We start from the raw sequence: 19,195 nt of genomic DNA on the forward strand, positions 1-19,195 counted from the left end.
ATCTGACAACATGATGGAAAGAAGTTACTGGGTTAATCCAACAAAGGCAACCAGCAGAGAGGAAAACAATTAGAACAAAGATGGTATGAAATCAATGACTGACTTCCTGAACACGTTAGAATGAATGCTTCAAGTTCCTTGCTCAGGAGATTCTGAGATGGAGAATTGTCTGCAGGATGTCCCTTTCTCCCAGCTGCCAGAGAATAATATGGATGCATGTGTAAGGGTGGTAGTGTCAGCTGCCATTTTATGCTTCTTGTCTGATCTTCCCATTCAAATTATTATTATTATTAATTTGCCTGTTTTCACTAGTCACAGGATTAGCACTGAAAGGGTTAGCATAAACTGTAATCAAAAGGTTCCAAGTCCTCTCCATGACTGGTAGCGGTGACTACTGCTAAACAAAACAAACCAAAGCAATCTCTTGCGTTTTTGTAGTTCTTTATTTGATGGTTCTATAACTTAGTTATATGGATTTTTCTGTTTTAGTCTGACTGGAACAGTTTCTTGTGGATACTTTTTTTGCGTTTAGCTTTTTTAATGTAGTATAGTTTGAGTGTTTTACTTTTCCACATGTGCATGTTTGTAAGAGAAAATTACTTTCCCCTAGAGTTCACTAGGTCTTGATGGTTTTTGCTCCTGTTTTAATACTCTTCCTCACCCCATTTCCCAGGATATTCCTAGACTTCCAGATATTTGCCTTTCCCTGGTGGGTTTTTATATTTTCTCCTCCCACCCAAATACATGATCACAGGGACAGATGCATTTGCTGCCACTTCCACTTATACTGGCTTTTTGTGATTGCACCTGCCATTTTGTTACCTGTGTAATTCCAGGAATGAAAACACGAGGGTGGGGTTGGGCTCCTATGCTGGCATGTACAGTAACAATGGTAACTTTTTAGAGCTTATGAAGAGCAGGTAGTATTCATGGGCTACAATGCAAATCAAACAAGTTGTCAAGATGTTACTGTATATAACTTCAGAGGAAGTGCTTGCCCAAACTTCAATATTGAACCTCTGTTTACTTTTGGATTCTAATTTAGCAAATGTACTTTCTTAACTTTAAATATTTTAAGTTCATCCGGTTCAATACTGGATGCTTAAATTTAAGCATGTACATAAATTCCATTGATTTCAATAGGCTGTAAGGACTTGTTTCAGTGCTTTACTGACTGGGCATGAAGCAAATTTTTTACAACATTGCCAGCCAAGGAACTGGGGGGAATCTATTTCTGAGAAATTCTGAAATGTTGACATAGCCCAACTGTGTTGCATTTTTAGATTTAATTAATCAAATTATATAAAAGTCAATTAATTTTCAGTTGGCTGAAGACAGAACTGATGCATCATAGAAACCAGTGGTCCTTGTTGCACAAATTAGGCCCAACATATTGCAGATCAGGCTGACCCTGCCTACAAGAAGATAAAAACAGGACAGAGAGAAGATCAGAAAATGCTAATGTTAGCAAGATAAACTAATTTAAAATATTGAGAGAGAGAGTTAAAGGTGACCTACGAGGGAGAGGGGCGAAAAGAATGAAGAACTCTTTTCTTTAATATATGAAGAAGGTCTGAGAGGCTCTTAAAAAAATCCAGCAGAACAGGGTATTCAAAACCAGATAATCTGAAGTAAAAACTTGCACAGAATAACTCCAAGCCCCTGTTAGGCTTTCTTTATATATAGTGAGGAAGAAAAAATAAAGGCACCATTTCCCCCCTCTTCTTTAAGAAGAGCGGTGTAAACTGTAAAAAGGAGAGAGACTATTTTGGGTTGTCTAGTTGCTTACCTTTGAGTCGTTCAATTCATTGATGTCCCTGCCTTTCCCATGCATCCATTAGTGGTGCTTCTTTGAACCTGAATCCAAATACCTTAATAAGAATCAAGACCCCCCCCCCCCCCCCAGGCCTGTAAGCCTAGTACTTTTAGTGGGAATATTATGCACATTTTAACCAGTAGGGTTTTTAAATAATTCTTGCTTTTCCCCCTTAGATTTGTGAAAGAAAAAAGGGCAACAATTTCTCCCAACTTCAATTTCCTGGGCCAGCTTCTGGATTTTGAGAAGAAGATTAAGAACCAGACTGGGCAGCCTGGACCAATGAGCAAGCTGAAACGTTTGCATTTGGAAAAAAGCAACGAGCATGGACTGGTCCCGGAAAGTGGACAGAGCAGTGGCCTCTCCACTAATCAGCTTGGCCCTAACTCTACCTCCGAGCCTGTGGAGCAGAAGCTGATGGACTCTGGAAGTCTCCCGTACTCGCACTTGCCAGCGTTAGAGGACAGCCCGCTGGTACAGGGCATAAATGGACTCCATGTGTCCTCGGACAAGGTAGAAGATAGCAACAGACTGAAGCGCTCATTTTCTTTGGATATCAAATCAGTATCCTACACAGCAAGCAGCAGCTGCGTGGCTGCGTCGGTGCAGGGTTTTGCAGCATCTGAGGACGCTTTAAAACAGTTGAACGTCTGTAGCATTCTAGACGGCGGCAACAAGCTGTGTCAGTTCTCCCCCGTCCAGGAAGTTTCCGAACAGACGCCAGAGACCAGCCCCGATAAAGAGGCGGCAGATCCCCCTGAGAGGCCGCAGAACACCTGGCAGCTGGACAGCCAGAGCAAGCGGCCGCATATGGGGAGAACCAGCAGCGGCAGCACGACTCAGAGGTCGCTGCTGTACCCGCTGCATCGGAGCGGGAGCATGGAAGACAACTACAGAACAAACTTCCTGTTTGGCCTTCCCACCAGTCAGCAACACGTGGGGAAGTCTGCTGCTGGGCTGGGCCTCAAAGGCTGGCACTCTGACATTTTAGCTCCTCAGACATCCACCACGTCCCTTACCAACAGCTGGTATTTTGCGACGGAATCCTCTCGCTTCTACTCCGCTTCCGCAATCTACGGGAGCAGCGCCACTTACTCTGCTTACAGCTGCAGCCAGTTGCCCACGGGCTGTGACCAGGCTGGCGCTGTGCGCAGGAGGCAGAAGCAGGGCGACAGAGGTGACTCAAGGCGCAGCTGGCATGAGGAAAGCTCCTTTGAAAAGCAGTTTAAGCGGAGAAGTTGCCAGATGGAATTTGGGGAGAGCATCATGTCAGAAAACAGATCCCGAGAGGAACTGGGGAAAGTGGGCAGCCAGTCTAGCTTTTCGGGCAGCATGGAAATCATTGAGGTATCTTGAGACATGGCAGACAATTGTGACACTGTAGCTGGCTTATTTTTCCCCGTTGAAAACAATTCCCTGTAAATCTGAAATTTTTTTAAAAACTGGGGCTTCAGTGTGAAGGCAATGAATAGATTTATTACCAGACATGACAAACTAGTATCTGCAGGGGGGAGAGCCGCTGTATTTTTTTTTTGTTTTTCTCCCCCTCCCCCTTAAGATGGAAGGCCAGATGTTTCAGAAGTTTTCCCTGACAGATGAAGCGATTATATGCGACAAATTGCACATCCTTTAAACGAAGCTTTCTTGGTGATAGGCCATCTCCCTGGTTTCACTGACACACATTACTAAAAATCACAAACGAATTCTAGTGCCCGTCTTCAAACCCTTCCCTTCCCCCCCTCTTCACCCCCCAATCAACAATGCACCTTAGCCCTGAGACTGAGCCGACTTCTGGAGAGAGATCCTTTTCCTTAAGGACAGAGACTGGTTATGAAACCAAACAAGTGGTGACTGATCACAGCAGGGCTGGGCTAAAAACAAAGCTCAGACAATGTAAATATTGACATAACTATCATTCTCATGGACAGGTTTGAGGTGACTTGCCAGAAAGCTGCTTTAGAGCAAAACCCATACCTCAAAAAATAAAGAAAGCTACAGCTTTCATGGCGACGCACTCTCTGGTAGTCAGCTTGTAAGCAGTGTGAGTAGATGACTGGCCACACAGTGAGACTGATTAAAGCGGTCTACGCACAAGTTTCTCAGTTGGTTTAGAGACCAGTGGTAAAATTTAATCTTCTCAAATGTGCTCAATCCCCAGTTCATTTAAACACAAAACCAGACAGAGTTTTTTAGTGTGTGATTCTGAAGTTGGCTCTTGAGGTGTGAATCTGTCACCTCTAAAACTGATACTAAAGGAAGAACTGAATGCTGGTACCATGAACAGTGGATAATATTTAGGGTTATGTGCAAGAGAGAAGTGGCTGGGTGCAAGTAGCACCATCCCTTTGTCTACTGAAAATTAAATAGGTGATAGAGCAGAATTTTTTTAATATTTTTTTTTTTTTTAAGAAAATGAGTAGGAGCCTTGGATTTGACCCCTCAAGTATAGTAACAGTGTGAGAATTGCCCCGTCTGTACTTGTCCCTTTCCCTAAAGGGGAAGGCTTAGTCTCTACTTCCAACCTTTTAAAAAAAATAAAAGTAATTGTTTCCTTATCCTTGCCCAGATCCTGAGGATTCGCACATCCCTAGGCACGTACACATCCCTTCTTTAATCCTCAAACCTTGTCGGACCCACTAACTTCAGATGAGAAGTGGAGCAGCCTGTTAAGATCAAGCCTCAGTCATCCAAGAGGGACAGAAGGGGTTCCACATTACTGTCCTTCAGGGGCTGGGGGTAGAAGATAGCATTTAAAGAAATAAGATTTAAAAAGAAAAATCAAGACCAAGTGCTGGAGATAAAAGAATTTCCCATGACATGTTCTAAGCTAACCTGAGAATCTGGCCATTGCAGTTCTATCTCTATCCCCACTGTAGGCCTTCTATGCTAATACAACATAGTTTTGCTGATGGCGAGAGTTGTAAATCCTGCCACAGCTGCTCTTGTTGTTGTTGCTGGCCAGTACCTGTTTCAGAGCCTTAACTACCTATTGGAGATTCCTGCTAGGGAAGATCTTGTCATTTCCTTGCTGCCAGAGGGGACAGGGATAGGGGTCATTCATTTATTGTATTTTTATTTATTCTGAGAGGGAGAGAACCAGCTGCTTTCTCTCTCCAGCCTGTGATTCTTGTGGTACTCTGGCTGCCACTTCATATGCCTTGTTAGAGGATTATGGTATTAAAATAACAAACGATACGCAGGGGTCTAACATCATGCTTCGTCGTTCAATCCAGCATTGTGACAAAGATCACAATTTGAAAATTCTCCAGATCCCTACAGCGTCCTGCAGTAGGACCCCTGTTTGTACAGTTTCAGTGCAGGCAGCTGAAAATATAAAATACTTTAAAATGATTTAACTGCTTTTTAAAGCAGTTGGCTGAGGTTTTGTCAGTTAAGATCTGGTAGTCACTGAAGCCCTAGTTCAAGTCAGCAGCTTGTTTTTGTTCTTTAAGAGTAGCTAGTTGGTGACTCAAATCTCAGGTTTTACTATATCGAGAAATGGACAGGATTTTGTCTTTTTTTGTTTTATTTGTGGCTAGGATGTGACTTAAATGTCCTATGATGGACTTTTTTAAAACTAGCACTGAGAGAAAGCTACAGAGTTGATTAACTTGATCCTAAAGAGTGCGAGACACACAGACTGCAACTGGAATGGTTGAATCCATAGACTGTGTTTGTTATGTGTGTATGAAATGCAGGAAGGGAGGGTAGTTTCAGCAAGCATGTAGGTTGATACCACATTGTAAAGCATATCAGGTCTTGGCTAATCACTACCCATGCTGCCACTTGTTTTATGTAGCAAGTGAAAGTGACACTGAGCATACAAACACACAATGTTTGTAATATACAGGATACATGTGATCCATTTATCAGATCTCATGTATACCAGATTTCAGTTACAACCACTTTTTTTAAGTAATAGTTGAAATCAAATATTTCACAAGAAGGGGGTTTGGAAAGAATTTTAAAGACATCCCTGCCAGCAGAAACAAAGCTGAGATCGTCCTGGCTTCTGCTAGGAGACTTTTTTTTTTTTTTTTTAAACCCTTTCTTGGCAACTGAAATCTGGTCTCATTGCAACTCCTCATCATTCCAAACATCCTCTAATCAACAGTGAAGTCATGGCTGCAGGATCAGCAGTCTATTGGATTGGGCTGTTGAGCGCACCAGCATGGGAGAAAGAAGCCTTGGAGCCTGTCTAGTAGTGGTATCTCCTTATCTCATTTCTGTACTCATATCCTGTACCTGAGAGATGCTAGAAAATGGGTTTAAGAAGCTTGGAAAGTGAGACGGAGGCTGGGGGGAGCAGTGTGTAAATGTTTAATCTGAATATAATGTTCTTTGGTGTATGGCAAGCTGTTTAAATGGTTCAAAGATGAGTTTCTCATCTTGATGTGTCATGAGCATTACTTGTATGTTATGATGAAATAAAATCAGAAGTGGTACCTGTTTCTATAGAATGGCTGAGAGACTTTTTGCAGTCAGCTGCAGAGCATGCACCTACCGGCTTGCAATACAACACAGTTCCAAGCAAGCAGGAGGCTGGATCTCCTGTATGCTTTGTCAGCGGCTGCTGCTGGTCATCTACTTATTAATTACAGAATGGGCAGCTTTGCTGAAGTGGAGGCAAACGAATGTTGAACTTTAACTGAGCTTAGTCACACTTAGCAGTCAGTCGTGATTCTACATCTTCAATAATCATTTTGGTGTTTTTGCCTGTTCCCACACACCCTCTACCCATTAGAACAGCAACAGCTGTTGTATCCGTGTGTTTAACAATAATTGACGGTTTAAAAGGTTAACACGAATGCACAGTGGTACTTGCTTTACAAGGCAATAATCCAGTTCCCCAAGTGGATACACTGAGGCTTTGAAGAACAGCTGTGCTACTGGTCTTGCTGCAACTGTTTCAAACTGTTTAAATTACCTAGGGGCCGGGGGAGTGCCCCTCATGCTATGCTCTCGTGCTGCCCTTCCCCTAGTTTGTTTAGCATGACTGACAGATGCTGCATGGGCAGGTGTGCGCACACAGTGCCTTGCTGCTGAAGGGGAGTGACACATGCGGGGACCGTGGACATGCCAGCCTGGCCTCACCTTTCAGACTCCGTCGTAGTGCTTTCTTTTCTGGGAAAACCTAGTAAGATTAAACTCTGACAGTACTGAACGGAGGATGTTTCTTTGGCTGAGATGTCAGCCTACCAGCTGGTGAAGGCATTGGTGCTGAAGGTGCTCCTGCACCCCCTGGCTTGAAGCAGTTTCCATCGTATCCAGGGTTTACAGTTTGGTTCAATGGCTCTCAGCACCCCTGGGTGAGCTGTAGCTCAGGAAAGCTTATGCTCAAATAAATTGGTTAGTCTCTAAGGTGCCACAAGTACTCCTTTTCTTTCTGCGGATACAGACTAACACGGCTGCTACTCTGAAATGGTTCAAGAGTGATGCTACTGGAGGCTATGATGACTCCTACAAACCCTTGCGTGCCAGCTTATTAAAATCATTCCTAACTCTCCACCCAAAATTCAGCAGTCTCTTCCTTTTTTTAAAAAAAAAGTTCCATTTATAATATTAAAAGGGAAAGGGCCAAACGTTTCTGTATTTCCCCTTCCCTAGGAGGTAGTAGCACCATGTAACTCGCAATCTTACTTTGTGCTGGCTTTCTGAAAACAAACTACCAGTGCTAAATAACTGCTTGCATCCAATACAGGGGAAAAAAAAATATAGGGCAAGAGCAACGTCTCATCTAAACTGCGTCATGTTCTTAGATGAAGAAAAATGCGCATCTTGAAAACCTCCGTGCAGTGTCTGCCCTCACATGGCTTCACTCTGCCCCCAGCAAGTCAAGTTCTGATTTAAATAGAACATTTTGCACTTGAGTTCTCCTTGAGAAATAGACCTTAAAAGGAACAAGAGTCTAGTTTCAAAATGAGTCTGCTTATCTTCCAATTGTTCCTCACCCCCACCCCGCTGCATGCCCCACCCAGCCTTTCCATGATTTACCGTACTCCTCTCCCCACACCCACCCTCCTGTGCTCCGTGCTGGTTCCATCAGAGCACTGCAACAAGAGACCCCAAGCCCTCCCTGGCGGAAGGGAAGGAGGTGAAATACAGTTGGACTCACCATAACTTTGTCAGCTGCATCAGCAGCTTGCATGCTGCCACAAGCCAGCTCCAACAACATTCTCAAATCTGCCTCTTACTATTTCAGGGGTCTGGCAGCCTACTGATTAAATGCACGACCTTTTCACCTGTGGAACATCTAGGTCTATGCAGCAAAGAAAAACACCGGGCTGTTTAATTGCTGTGTAGATTTCCAGGCTCAGTTTGGAGCCCAAGCTCTAGGACCCTCCGACCTCTCAGGGCCCTGGAGCCCAGGCTCTAATCTGGGCCTGGAAGTCCACACAGCACTGGAATAACCCTGCAGCCCGAGCCCTGGCTGTCTAGTTGCTGTGTAGACATGCCTTTAGCTTCATATAAAGGCCAAGTTCCAGACCTGGTTTGTTCAGTCCAGATTCTAGTGGACAACTTGGTCTACTTCTCCAACCACAACACAAGAGAACTCCATAATGCAGACAAAGGCAATGTGGTGCTGTTGAGTGTAAGGAACTTAATACCAATAAAGTAAAGCATTTCAACTTTGGTAAGAGAGCAGTAAGTAATATTTCTATACAGACATTTTTCCAGATTGTTTAAGCTTCCCAAAGTGTGTGTGCAGAGCGTTCATCTGTCAAAACTGTAACTTACTGTTAGTAGCGAAGGGCTGTGAAACAGTCTGCTGCTAGTTATGAACACAGCAACCATACAACCTGATTTGATTGGTGCTTGTTCTGTTTAAGAAAAATGACCGAAGGGTGGTGTTTTCAAAAGACTCAGTGTTGGCCTAACTCTATGTCCACCGTCTTCAGTAGGAGCAGAGTTAGACGAAGGCTGAACAGTTCTGAAAATCAGAGTTCTTCCTAGGAGCTCCTGACTCTCTCACACATTAAAGCTGAGCAAAAGCGCATCTGAATTTTAAATTCAATAGTTTGGTGAGGGAATAGCATGGTGACTAAAAAACCCAACTCCCTTGCATTTGTTTTTAACCTTTAACTTCCTCCTGAGGTAAAAAAATATTCCATTATTGTAGTACTCTGGTGAACACTCTCCCAGAACACAATTTGTTTTGAAGCCCAAAAGGATTCTGCTCCTAATTATCCTTATTGGACAACTGAGCTCCAGGCAAACTACCCCTCTAGAGTATTACTTAAAGAAAAGGAGGACTTGTGGCACCTTAGAGACTAACCAATTTATTTGAGCATAAGCTTTCGTGAGCTACAGCTCACTTCATCGGATGCATACTGTGGAAAATACAGAAGATGTTCTTATACATGCAAACCATGAAAAAATGGGTGTTTACCACTACAAAAGGTTTTCTCTTCCCCAACCCCACTCTCCTGTTGGTAATAGCTTATCTAAAGTGATCACTCTCCTTACAATGTGTATGATAATCAAGGTGGGCCATTTCCAGCACAAATCCAGGGTTTAACAAGAACGTCTGAGGGGAGGAGGGGGGGGTAGGAAAAAACAAGGGGAAATAGGCTTGAATAGAGACTGGGAGTGGCTAAGTCATTATGCAAGGTAACCTAAGTTAATTGTATCCAATTTGCAAATGAATTCCAATTCAAACAGTCTCTCGCTGGAGTCTGGTTTTGAAGTTTTTCTGTTGTAATATCGCAACTTTCATGTCTGTAATCGCGTGACCAGAGAGATTGAAGTGTTCTCCGACTACTTTTTGAATGTTATAATTCTTGACATCTGATTTGTGTCCATTTATTCTTTTACGCAGAGACTGTCCAGTTTGACCAATGTACATGGCAGAGGGGCATTGCTGGCACCTGATGGCATATATCACATTGGTGGATGTGCAGGTGAACGAGCCTCTGATAGTGTGGCTGATGTTATTAGGCCCTGTGATGGTGTCCCCTGAATAGATATGTGGGCACAGTTGGCAACGGGCTTTGTTGCAAGGATAGGTTCCTGGGTTAGTGGTTCTGTTGTGTGGTATGTGGTTGCTGGTGAGTATTCGCTTCAGGTTGGGGGGCTGTCTGTAGGCAAGGACTGGCCTGTCTCCCAAGATTTGTGAGAGTGTTGGGTCATTCTTCAGGATAGGTTGTAGATCCTTAATGCGTTGGAGGGGTTTTAGTTGGGGGCTGAAGGTGACGGCTAGTGGCGTTCTATTACTTTCTTTGTTAGGCCTGTCCTGTAGTAGGTGACTTCTGGGAACTCTTCTGGCTCTATCAATCTGTTTCTTCACTTCCGCAGGTGGGTATTGTAAGAATGCTTGATAGAGATCTTGTAGGTGTTTGTCTCTGTCTGAGGGGTTGGAGGAAATGCGGTTGTATCGCAGAGCTTGGCTGTAGACAATGGATCGTGTGGTGTGGTCAGGGTGAAAGCTGGAGGCATGTAGGTAGGAATAGCGGTCAGTAGGTTTCCGGTATAGGGTGGTGTTTATGTGACCATTGCTTATTAGCACTGTAGTGTCCAGGAAGTGAATCTCTTGTGTGGACTGGTCTAGGCTGAGGTTGATGGTGGGATGGAAATTGCTGAAATCATGGTGGAATTCCTCAAGGGCTTCTTTTCCATGGGTCCAGATGATGAATATGTCATCAGTGTAGCGCAAGTAGAGTAAGGGCGTTAGGGGACGAGAGCTGAGGAAGCGTTGTTTTAAGTCAGCCATAAACATGTTGGCATACTGTGCGGCCATGCGGGTACCCATAGCAGTGCCGCTGATTTGAAGGTATACATTATCCCCAAATGTAAAATAGTTATGGGTAAGGATAAAGTCACAAAGTTCAGCCACCAGGTTAGCCGTGACATTATCGGGGATACTGTTCCTGACGGCTTGTAGTCCATCTTTGTGTGGAATGTTGGTGTAGAGGGCTTCTACATCCATAGCGGCCAGGATGGTGTTATCAGGAAGATTATCGATGAATTGTAGTTTCCTCAGGAAGTCAGTGGTGTCTCGAAGGTAGCTGGGAGTGCTGGTAGCGTAGGGCCTGAGGAGGGAGTCTACATAGCCAGACAATCCTGCTGTCAGGGTGCCAATGCCTGAGATGATGGGGCGCCCAGGATCCAGGTTTATGGATCTTGGGTAGTAGATAGAATATCCCAGGTCGCGGTTCCAGGGGTGTGTCTGTGCGGATTTGATCTTGTGCTTTTTCAGGGAGTTTCTTGAGCAAATGCTGTAGTTTCTTCTGGTAACTCTCAGTGGGATCAGAGTTAATGGCTTGTAGAAAGTGGTGTTGGAGAGCTGCCGAGCAGCCTCTTGTTCATATTCCGACCTATTCATGATGATAACAGCACCTCCTTTGTCAGCCTTTTTGATTTATGATGTCAGAGTTGTTTGAGGCTGTGGATGGCATTGTGTTCTGCACGGCTGAGGTTGTGGGGTACGTGATGCTGCTTTTCCACAATTTCAGCCCGTGCACGTCGGCGGAAGCACTCTATGTAGAAGTCCAGTCTGCTGTCTCGACCTTCAGGAGGAGTCCCCCTAGAATCCTTCTTTTTGTAGTGTTGGTAGGGAGGTCTCTGTGGATTAGTCTCTAGCGAGAGACTGTTGAATTGGAATTCATTTGCAAATTGGATACAATTAACTTAGGTTACCTTGCATAATGACTTAGCCACTCCCAGTCTCTATTCAAGCCTATTTCCCCTTGTTTTTTCCTACCCGTCCCCCCCCGACGTTCTTGTTAAACCCTGGATTTGTGCTGGAAATGGCCCACCTTGATTATCATACACATTGTAAGGAGAGTGATCACTTTAGATAAGCTATTACCAACAGGAGAGTGGGGTGGGGGAAGAGAAAACCTTTTGTAGTGGTAAACACCCATTTTTTCATGGTTTGTATGTATAAGAACATCTTCTGTATTTTCCACAGTATGCATCCGATGAAGTGAGCTGTAGCTCACGAAAGCTTATGCTCAAATAAATTGGTTAGTCTCTAAGGTGCCACAAGTACTCCTTTTCTTTCTGCGAATACAGACTAACATGGCTGCTGCTTTGAGTCCTAGTGCTGTATTTTGAAGCTAGAAATTATCATGCAGAAAACCTGTTGCCAAACTAACAGTGCATGTGTGAAAAGGTAATACAGGCCTATTGTGATTATTGAACACTTCTATACTTAAAGCACTCTCCTGCAGCTTAGTTGGCTGCTGGCTGAATCACTACAGGATGACCCCATAGGCTGCCTGTAGGACCCACAGCTGAACGCCAAGCATTTTTCAGAATGAGAAGGTTACCTTCAAATGGTATGCATCCTAAAACGCAGAACAGGGTTAAAGACCTCCACCCACAGGATGACACACAGGAACTGGACAGTACTTCTAAAGATAAGAAGTTTTTCCCCCCTGAAGAAGTCTCCACAGAGGAGGTTCCAGCATGAATCACACATCCTTCGTTTATTAATAAAACCCAAACAGAATAAATATTTCAAGTCAAGGTTGTCTCCTAGACTAGAGAGATTTGAAAATGTCCTTAGACAACAGCCCAGTGAGAGAAGTCCTCCTGCTGGCTAGCACTGGAGGAAGCTGCATTTAGTAAATAAACACACACAACTTTCATACAGCATTAAATAAACTGCTGGACAATCAACCTCGCTCAATAACATAAACCCCTGAAGCGGCACTAAAGTGTCGGTGGGGCAGGACAACATCTACACTACAAGTCTCACCATTCCAGTGCACAGTTAGGGTACGGTAGAACATGGCCATCCCCTATCTTCGCTACTCCTATGAGCCCCATTACTATAGTACCTGACCACTCACAATCTTTAACATACTTATCCTCACAGCACCTCTGTGAGGTAGGGCAGGGACATTATCCCCATTTGACAGATGGGGAACGGAGGCCCAGAGAGACTAAGTGACTTACCCAGCATCACAGAGGAAGTGTGTGTGTAGCAGAAAATTGAACTTGGGTCTCTCCAGTCCCAGGCTAGCACCCTAACCATTAAGCCACCCTTCCTCTCTTCCAAGCTTCCCCACTGCAGTTCTAGAGTAATGTCCCGTCCAGACTTTTTCACTCCCGAAGCTGTACCAGACAACCCTACCTGTACCAGATGAACACGGGCTAGTAAGGGTCAGGCTGATTGAACAGAAATTAGAGTATGGCATTCAAAGCTGTAAACCAGTCGCTGCTGACACATTCACCTCCCCATCCCATCGCTGTGACTACTACTGAGTGACCTTATGCCCTTTATTTTAAGCTGAAGAGAGGAGGGGCAGAATTATTGAGGGCGCAAAGATCTGAGGCAGACTGTGGAAGGGGGAGGCAAAAATGGGGCAGCGTCCAACCCAGTAGTACCAGGCTTCCCTTTCAGCAGCCATTGCTGGCCCTCTACCCCCTTTTACCTCTGTGCTACTTTAACAGCCATTCAATATTCCAACTTTAGTTAGAACGGGAGCTGCCAGGTGCCTGTTGGGACAAACTGCTGCTGAAAGGCTTCCTGGCGGGCTGGATAGGGGACCCAACTCAACCAGGGAACCTTCCAAATGGAGAGGGAAAAGAGGAATGAAAACACTCAGTATTTTTCCCTATTTCTTTAAACAGTTTATAACCTTCCCCTGCTGTTTTCTCCTCCAGTTAGGAACTATTTTTCTTAGTGGAAGGATAAACTCACTATCATTATTTGTCCATCTAACCCCCCTCAAAATGGTTTTAATTTTTTTTTTAATCAAACATTTACAATTATAAGGAGCCATACACCGGCACTTCTCTGGTGGCGGAAGCAACACAACGGTAAACTTTGTTCGATGTCTCACTACCACAGCGCCTGCTCTGACGTCTATCTGGGCTTCACACCCTCTAGTGCCGCATGACTTCAAGCAACCCCCAACCACATCTTTCCTCTCCAGCATAGGGACGGTGGCAGGCAATACTTACACACTGCCCTCTACAGAGCTTTGGCAAACTTTTGGCTGCACACCCTCCAGTCCTAACTAGAAAGGCTGACGGAAAGCAGCCAATCAGAATGCAGCAGGCTCAGGTAAAAGGAGCTACAGGGTCAGAGGAAGGGGCTCTGGGAAGTGGCCCAGGGAATAGCAGCAGCAGCTATTGCAGAAAGCCACACCTGGCTGCTATTTATAGGGTCCCTGGGTCAGGATCTGGAGTACTAGGTGGGCCTGGTGTGGCCAAAGCCCTGAGAAGGGGAGAAGGCTTGTTTAGAGGCCCAAGTGAAGGGCAGGACTTAGAGTCTCCAGAGTGAAAGCCCTGCAGGAACTGCTCTCTACCAGGGCAGACACAGACTTAAAGCTAGCCCAGAAATAGGGCTAAAGACAGTAACAAGGTCACAGGGACAGGCCCTGCTGGACCTTTTACCCCAGGGTTCCTTCATGTGTTTAGACTGTGTGTGACTTCGCTGAAGGGCTGAGCCACTGAAGACCCACCTGATGAGGACAAGAGATGCGTGCGCCTTGTCACAGCAACAATCTACTTAGTGAGAACACTGATAAGTCTCTGCACACCCTTAAAGACTCCTGTGCAACCATCTGCTCCTCTGGTATTTACACCCCAGCACCTTGGAGAGGTACTCCAAACCATCTCCTTATAAATAACATCCTGCTCCTCACCCGTTTTACCATCAGAGAGCTTATGAGCCTCCCAGGAAGTGCCAGAAAATGCAGCAGAGCAGACAAAATGCCCCAGTGTTATCCTCTGCCCAGTCCCAACCTCCTGTCCCATTTTGATGGGACCCCAGGGAGCTGACAATCAATCCCCACTCCTTCTGATACCCGTTTTGGTGGCCACCTAGCCAGTTTCTTTCCAGTACTGCATCATATTGTGTCAGACAGATGGGTCCTAAAGATCATCTCCAGCAGCTACACAATAGAACTTCCTTCCATCCCTTTCACAAAACCCCCTTCCCCATCCTTCTTCACGGATCCCTCTCACAAGAGGATCTTCAGACAGAAGGTAGACTCCCTGATCCAGCTAGCAACTGTCGAACCCTGCCTCCTTGACACAGGGGGACGGGTTTTCACTGGAGATGCTTCTTCGTTCCCAAACAGAAGGGAGGCTGGAGACCCATCCTGCTCCTTAGACAACTGAACATCTTCATACGCTGTTCAAGATTCAGGATAACCACCCTCGCATCAAACTCCTTGAACTGAGAGCAGTACATGAAGCCTGCAAAAGGTTCCTTTCATCTGTGCCCTGCATGTTCAGGTCATGTCAGACATTATAACCATAATATACTATGTCAACAAACAGGAAGGAGTGAGGTCCACCCCTCTGTGAACAGAGGTGACCAAATTCTGAATCTGGTGCATCCAACACCAGATCATCATCTTGGTAGTGCACCTCCCGGGAGTAACAAACATGTTGGCGAACAGTCTCGGCAGGCATTTCAACAGTGAACACAAGTGGGGACTGCACGACTGGGTGGTACAAAACATCTTTCGACAGTGGGGATTTCCAGCGTGGAACCTCTTCATGTCCCAAGAGAAGAAAAAATGCCAAGCCTACTACTCCCAAGCAGCTTAGGTCCTAATTCACTGTTCAGAGCCACTAACGTATACCCACCCATCCCTCTTATCTTGAATACTGAGAAAAATAAAGCAGGACAAAGCACTGGTAATTCTGATGGCACCCTGCTGCCTGAGGCAGTTTTGGTTCACCAGCATCCTTCATGCAGCAGCATGTCTGTGCCTATGACTCCAGCAGTTTCCAAACCTGCTGACTCAGGACAAAGGCAAGACCAACCATTCCAACCCAGCATTCCTCCATCTATAAGCCTTGTATTTGGATAGACAACAAGCTTAGAAAGGTCATGTTCACAGGGGGGTACAACACATCTTCTAATAACATCAGGAAGATCTCCATGAGAAATGTTACGCCGTTAAATGGAAATATTTTCTATCTGGTGCCAACGTCGCCCAATACCTCCAAAGCACTGGGAGCCCTACCATTTTGGACTACCTCCTTTCCCTAAAGAACTGAGGCCTATCTCTAAGCTTACTGTGTGCATTTCACAGCAATCAACGCTTTCCATACTGTGGTGGTGATCTATTCAGTCTTCACCCACTCTCTGACTTCAAGGTTTTTGAAAAGGACTTACCAGAACACTGCCTCTGGTACCAGAACTGGCACGAACCTGGGACCTCAATCTGGTGTTGTCAGCACTCACGAATCCTCCTTTTGAATCTTTGGCTTCCTGCTCCTTTATCTGTCTCTGAAGGTGGCCTTCCTGACTACAATCACCTCCACAAGACTCGATGAGCTCGGCGCCCTTATGGCAGACCCTCCAGACAAGGTCTTTCATAAGGATAAGGTTTCTTTGAGGTTACACCCCAAGTTCATTCCCAGCGTTTCCTCTGAACTCCTCTTGACTCAAGTCATATACTTGCCTGTTTTCTACCCAAAACCCTCACAGCACCAAAGAAGACAGGAAGCTCCATTCTCTGTATGTCTGCTGTGCCTTAGTTTTCTACCTGCAAAGGAGAAAATCCTTCAGGAAATCTCTGAGATTCTTTGTTTCCATTACTGAGGGGACAGAAGGGGAAGCAATCTCCTCACAGAGGCTTTGTAAATGGATCCCAGATTGCTTCCTGCTCTGCTATGAGCTGATGGAGACTCCCCCACCCCCCCCCAAGAGGCGGAGGACTCACTTGGCTAGAGCTAAGGCTACCTCAGGGGCTTCTCTTCAGGGTGTTCCCCTCCTGGATATTAGAGTCTGGTACAAGCACATCCTTCAGCGTGGTATACGGGTCCTGCAGTCTGTAGCGCAGCATGGTTCCTTGCACCCTCCTCCTCTATGAATACTGATTGTGAGTCATCCTCAGTGGAATACCCCATCAGGACCACCACTCAAAGAAGAAAGGAAGGTTACTTACCTTGCAATAACTGGAGTTCTCTGAGATGTATGGTCCCTATGGGTATTTTGCTGCCTACCCTCCTCCTTCTCCTTGGCTTCAGAGCCTTTCCTCAGGTGATTCACAGTAGAGAAGGAATTGGAGAGGCGGTCAGGCTATGCCATCCCTTATGCCCTTGGGTCAGAGCATGAGGTGACAAAGGCATGGACAGTCTCAGTGCATGAAGCCCATAAACACCCACAGTGGTATACCCATGGGGATCACACATCTCAAAGAATTCCAGGTACTGTAAAGTAAGTAACCTTCCTTTCTCCAAATGAAAAGAGTTTGAGTTAAATAGGTGTTACTAAAACATACAATGTTTAGAAAATCTACTCACGTTTCAGTCCCCTATGACAGTGGTTCTCAACCTTTCCAGACTACTGTACCCCTTTCAGAATTCTGATTTGTGTTGTGTACCCCAAGTTTCACTTCACTTAAACGACTTGATTACAGAATTAGACATAAAAATACAAAGGTGTCACAGCACATTATTACTGCAAAACTGCTGACTTTCTCATTTTTACCATATAATTATAAAATAAATCAACAGGAATATAAATATTGTACTTACATGTCAGTGTATAGTATATAGAGTAGTACAAACAAGTCATTGTCTGTGTGAAATTTTAGTTTGTACTGACTTTGCTAGTGCTTTTTATGTAGCCTGTTGTAAAACTAGGCAAATATTTAGATGAGCTGAAGTACCCCCAGGAGTACATAGACCCCTGGTTGAGAACGACTGCCCTATGATATCAGAAACCCACCTTGTTCTCCAGAGGATTTTCAATCAATAACAGGAGGCCAACGACTAATATTTCTAGTTTAAAACAAAAGAAACATAAGCCACCAAACATTTTTTAGTGACCCCCAAACCATCAGACCTTTTTTCACATCATAATGCAGCCGCAAAGGACAGGAATGTTTATTTTCCTTTTACAGTCACCTTTGAGTATTATTAGTGCCAGGGTGTGGGGCTGCATCTCTTCCAGAACTACTGGCCAGCTGTGTTTCATGGATGACATAACGGAGAGTGTTATTGGGACTATTTTTGATGCTGTTTGGGAGGAGGTTTGGAAAAGGAATTGCATTAGTAGGCTGGTGACTCAAGGCTTACACCAAATGCCATACTAAACAGCATGAAGGGAAAAAAGATCATCTAACACCTTGAGTATTACATATGTCTGAGATGAAGCCAATAAGCAGGACATGGAGCAAACTGGAGAGCAGCAGCAATTAAGAAAACCAACAGCAGCAAAATGACCAAAGCAGCAGCTTATGGACATACAGAAAGGAGTAGCTTTCCCTCCGCAAGTGGTCCAAAGACTTATGGGTTACAAAATCTAATGGTGGAGAAATGAAATAAAATTGTGAACAATTACAGAACGTGTACATGGCATTTTACAAAGCAACTGTCACATGTACGCTTTCTGTGCCACCCATTGAACAGAATGGCTGACACTTGTATACACACTTTTGAGGATGTTTGGCATCAGGGCCCAGTTATATTTTCCAGTTAAGCTACTGATTTTATTGGTTTGTTTTGATACCCGACACGGAGGCCTGCAGACCACAGTGTTGTTTCCTTGCTATTTGTAAAGCACTAACAGGGTGTTCAGCAGTGTCCAGAGATCTATACAACCAGATTCTCACAAATAAGAATTTTTTTCACAGTCAGACCATTTTCTAAATGTTTCATGGCAACAGTGCATAAATTAAGAAGTTGCTGACTTGCTGTGGCATCTAAGTTCCCTCTAAGCTGCGTGGCCACACAGCAGGCTATCAAGGACCTCACAGGCAGGGAGAAGCGCCTCTCCCCTGGTCCCAGAGATGCTGTGGCCAGGGAAAGGCACCTCTCCCCCAGCCCCAGGCTGCTGCGACAAGGGCCGGGGGGAGTTCTCTCTCCCGGCTGCAGCCTGCACCCCAAACCCCTCATCCCCAGCCTCACCCCAGAGCCCACACCCTGAGCCAGAGCCCTCACCCCCGCACCCCAACCCTCTGTCCCGGCCCTGAGCCCCCTCCCCACACTCCGAACCCCTTGACCCCACCCCTGCCACACATCATCTCCATACTGGTGCACATAACAAAATTAATTCCGCACATGGACGTAAAAAATTAGAGGGAACATCGTGTCATCTGCAGCAAAGTTTACATCACTGCCTTAGTTTCTGCAGCTGTAGTAAAATGGAGAGAATACTCAAGACACCTGCCTCACTTCTGCTGCTAGGAGCAATATTGGAAAGTACTTAGAAGATGGGAAGTGTTGTGTATGCATATGTGCGCCACACTCAGAGAGACAGAACAAATTGCGGAACCACAGGATATATTGCATCTTTGATATAGTACCTTAATACCAGGACTGTCCAACTGTCCAGACCTTTATGGGAGAGAAAACATTTACAGTACCTACCTTCTAAAAAAAGACCTAACAAAATGTAAGCTCTGGTATCTTGTGACCTACCCAGTGGTATAAGCTTCCAGCATCTAGCTCTGCACAGCT

At 45.1% G+C, this 19,195-nt stretch overlaps 1 protein-coding gene and 1 long non-coding RNA gene across 7 annotated transcripts in view; one reads left to right on the forward strand and one right to left on the reverse strand.

Moving 5' to 3' along the window:
• The window catches only part of DUSP16 (dual specificity phosphatase 16), a 114,323-nt gene extending 108,047 nt beyond the window's left edge, over nt 1–6,276 (forward strand). For all 6 annotated transcript variants that reach the window (XM_043533352.1, XM_007056932.4, XM_027819292.3 and 3 more), the window contains one exon: nt 1,993–6,276. In XM_043533352.1, the coding sequence (XP_043389287.1) occupies nt 1,993–3,172 (1,180 nt within the window). In that variant the 3' untranslated portion in view covers nt 3,173–6,276. The remainder of the gene's footprint in view (nt 1–1,992) is intronic.
• An 8,309-nt stretch (nt 6,277–14,585) lies between these two features.
• On the reverse strand, nt 14,586–17,164 carry LOC122463483. Its single transcript, XR_006286905.1, has 2 exons — nt 16,453–17,164; nt 14,586–16,275 (listed from the first exon to the last, which is right to left on the reverse strand). It is a non-coding gene; the product is annotated as an uncharacterized LOC122463483 (long non-coding RNA).
• Nucleotides 17,165–19,195: the final 2,031 nt, after the last annotated feature.

This window comes from Chelonia mydas, chromosome 1 (genome assembly GCF_015237465.2).
Source record: "Chelonia mydas isolate rCheMyd1 chromosome 1, rCheMyd1.pri.v2, whole genome shotgun sequence".
Taxonomy (NCBI): domain Eukaryota; kingdom Metazoa; phylum Chordata; order Testudines; family Cheloniidae; genus Chelonia; species Chelonia mydas.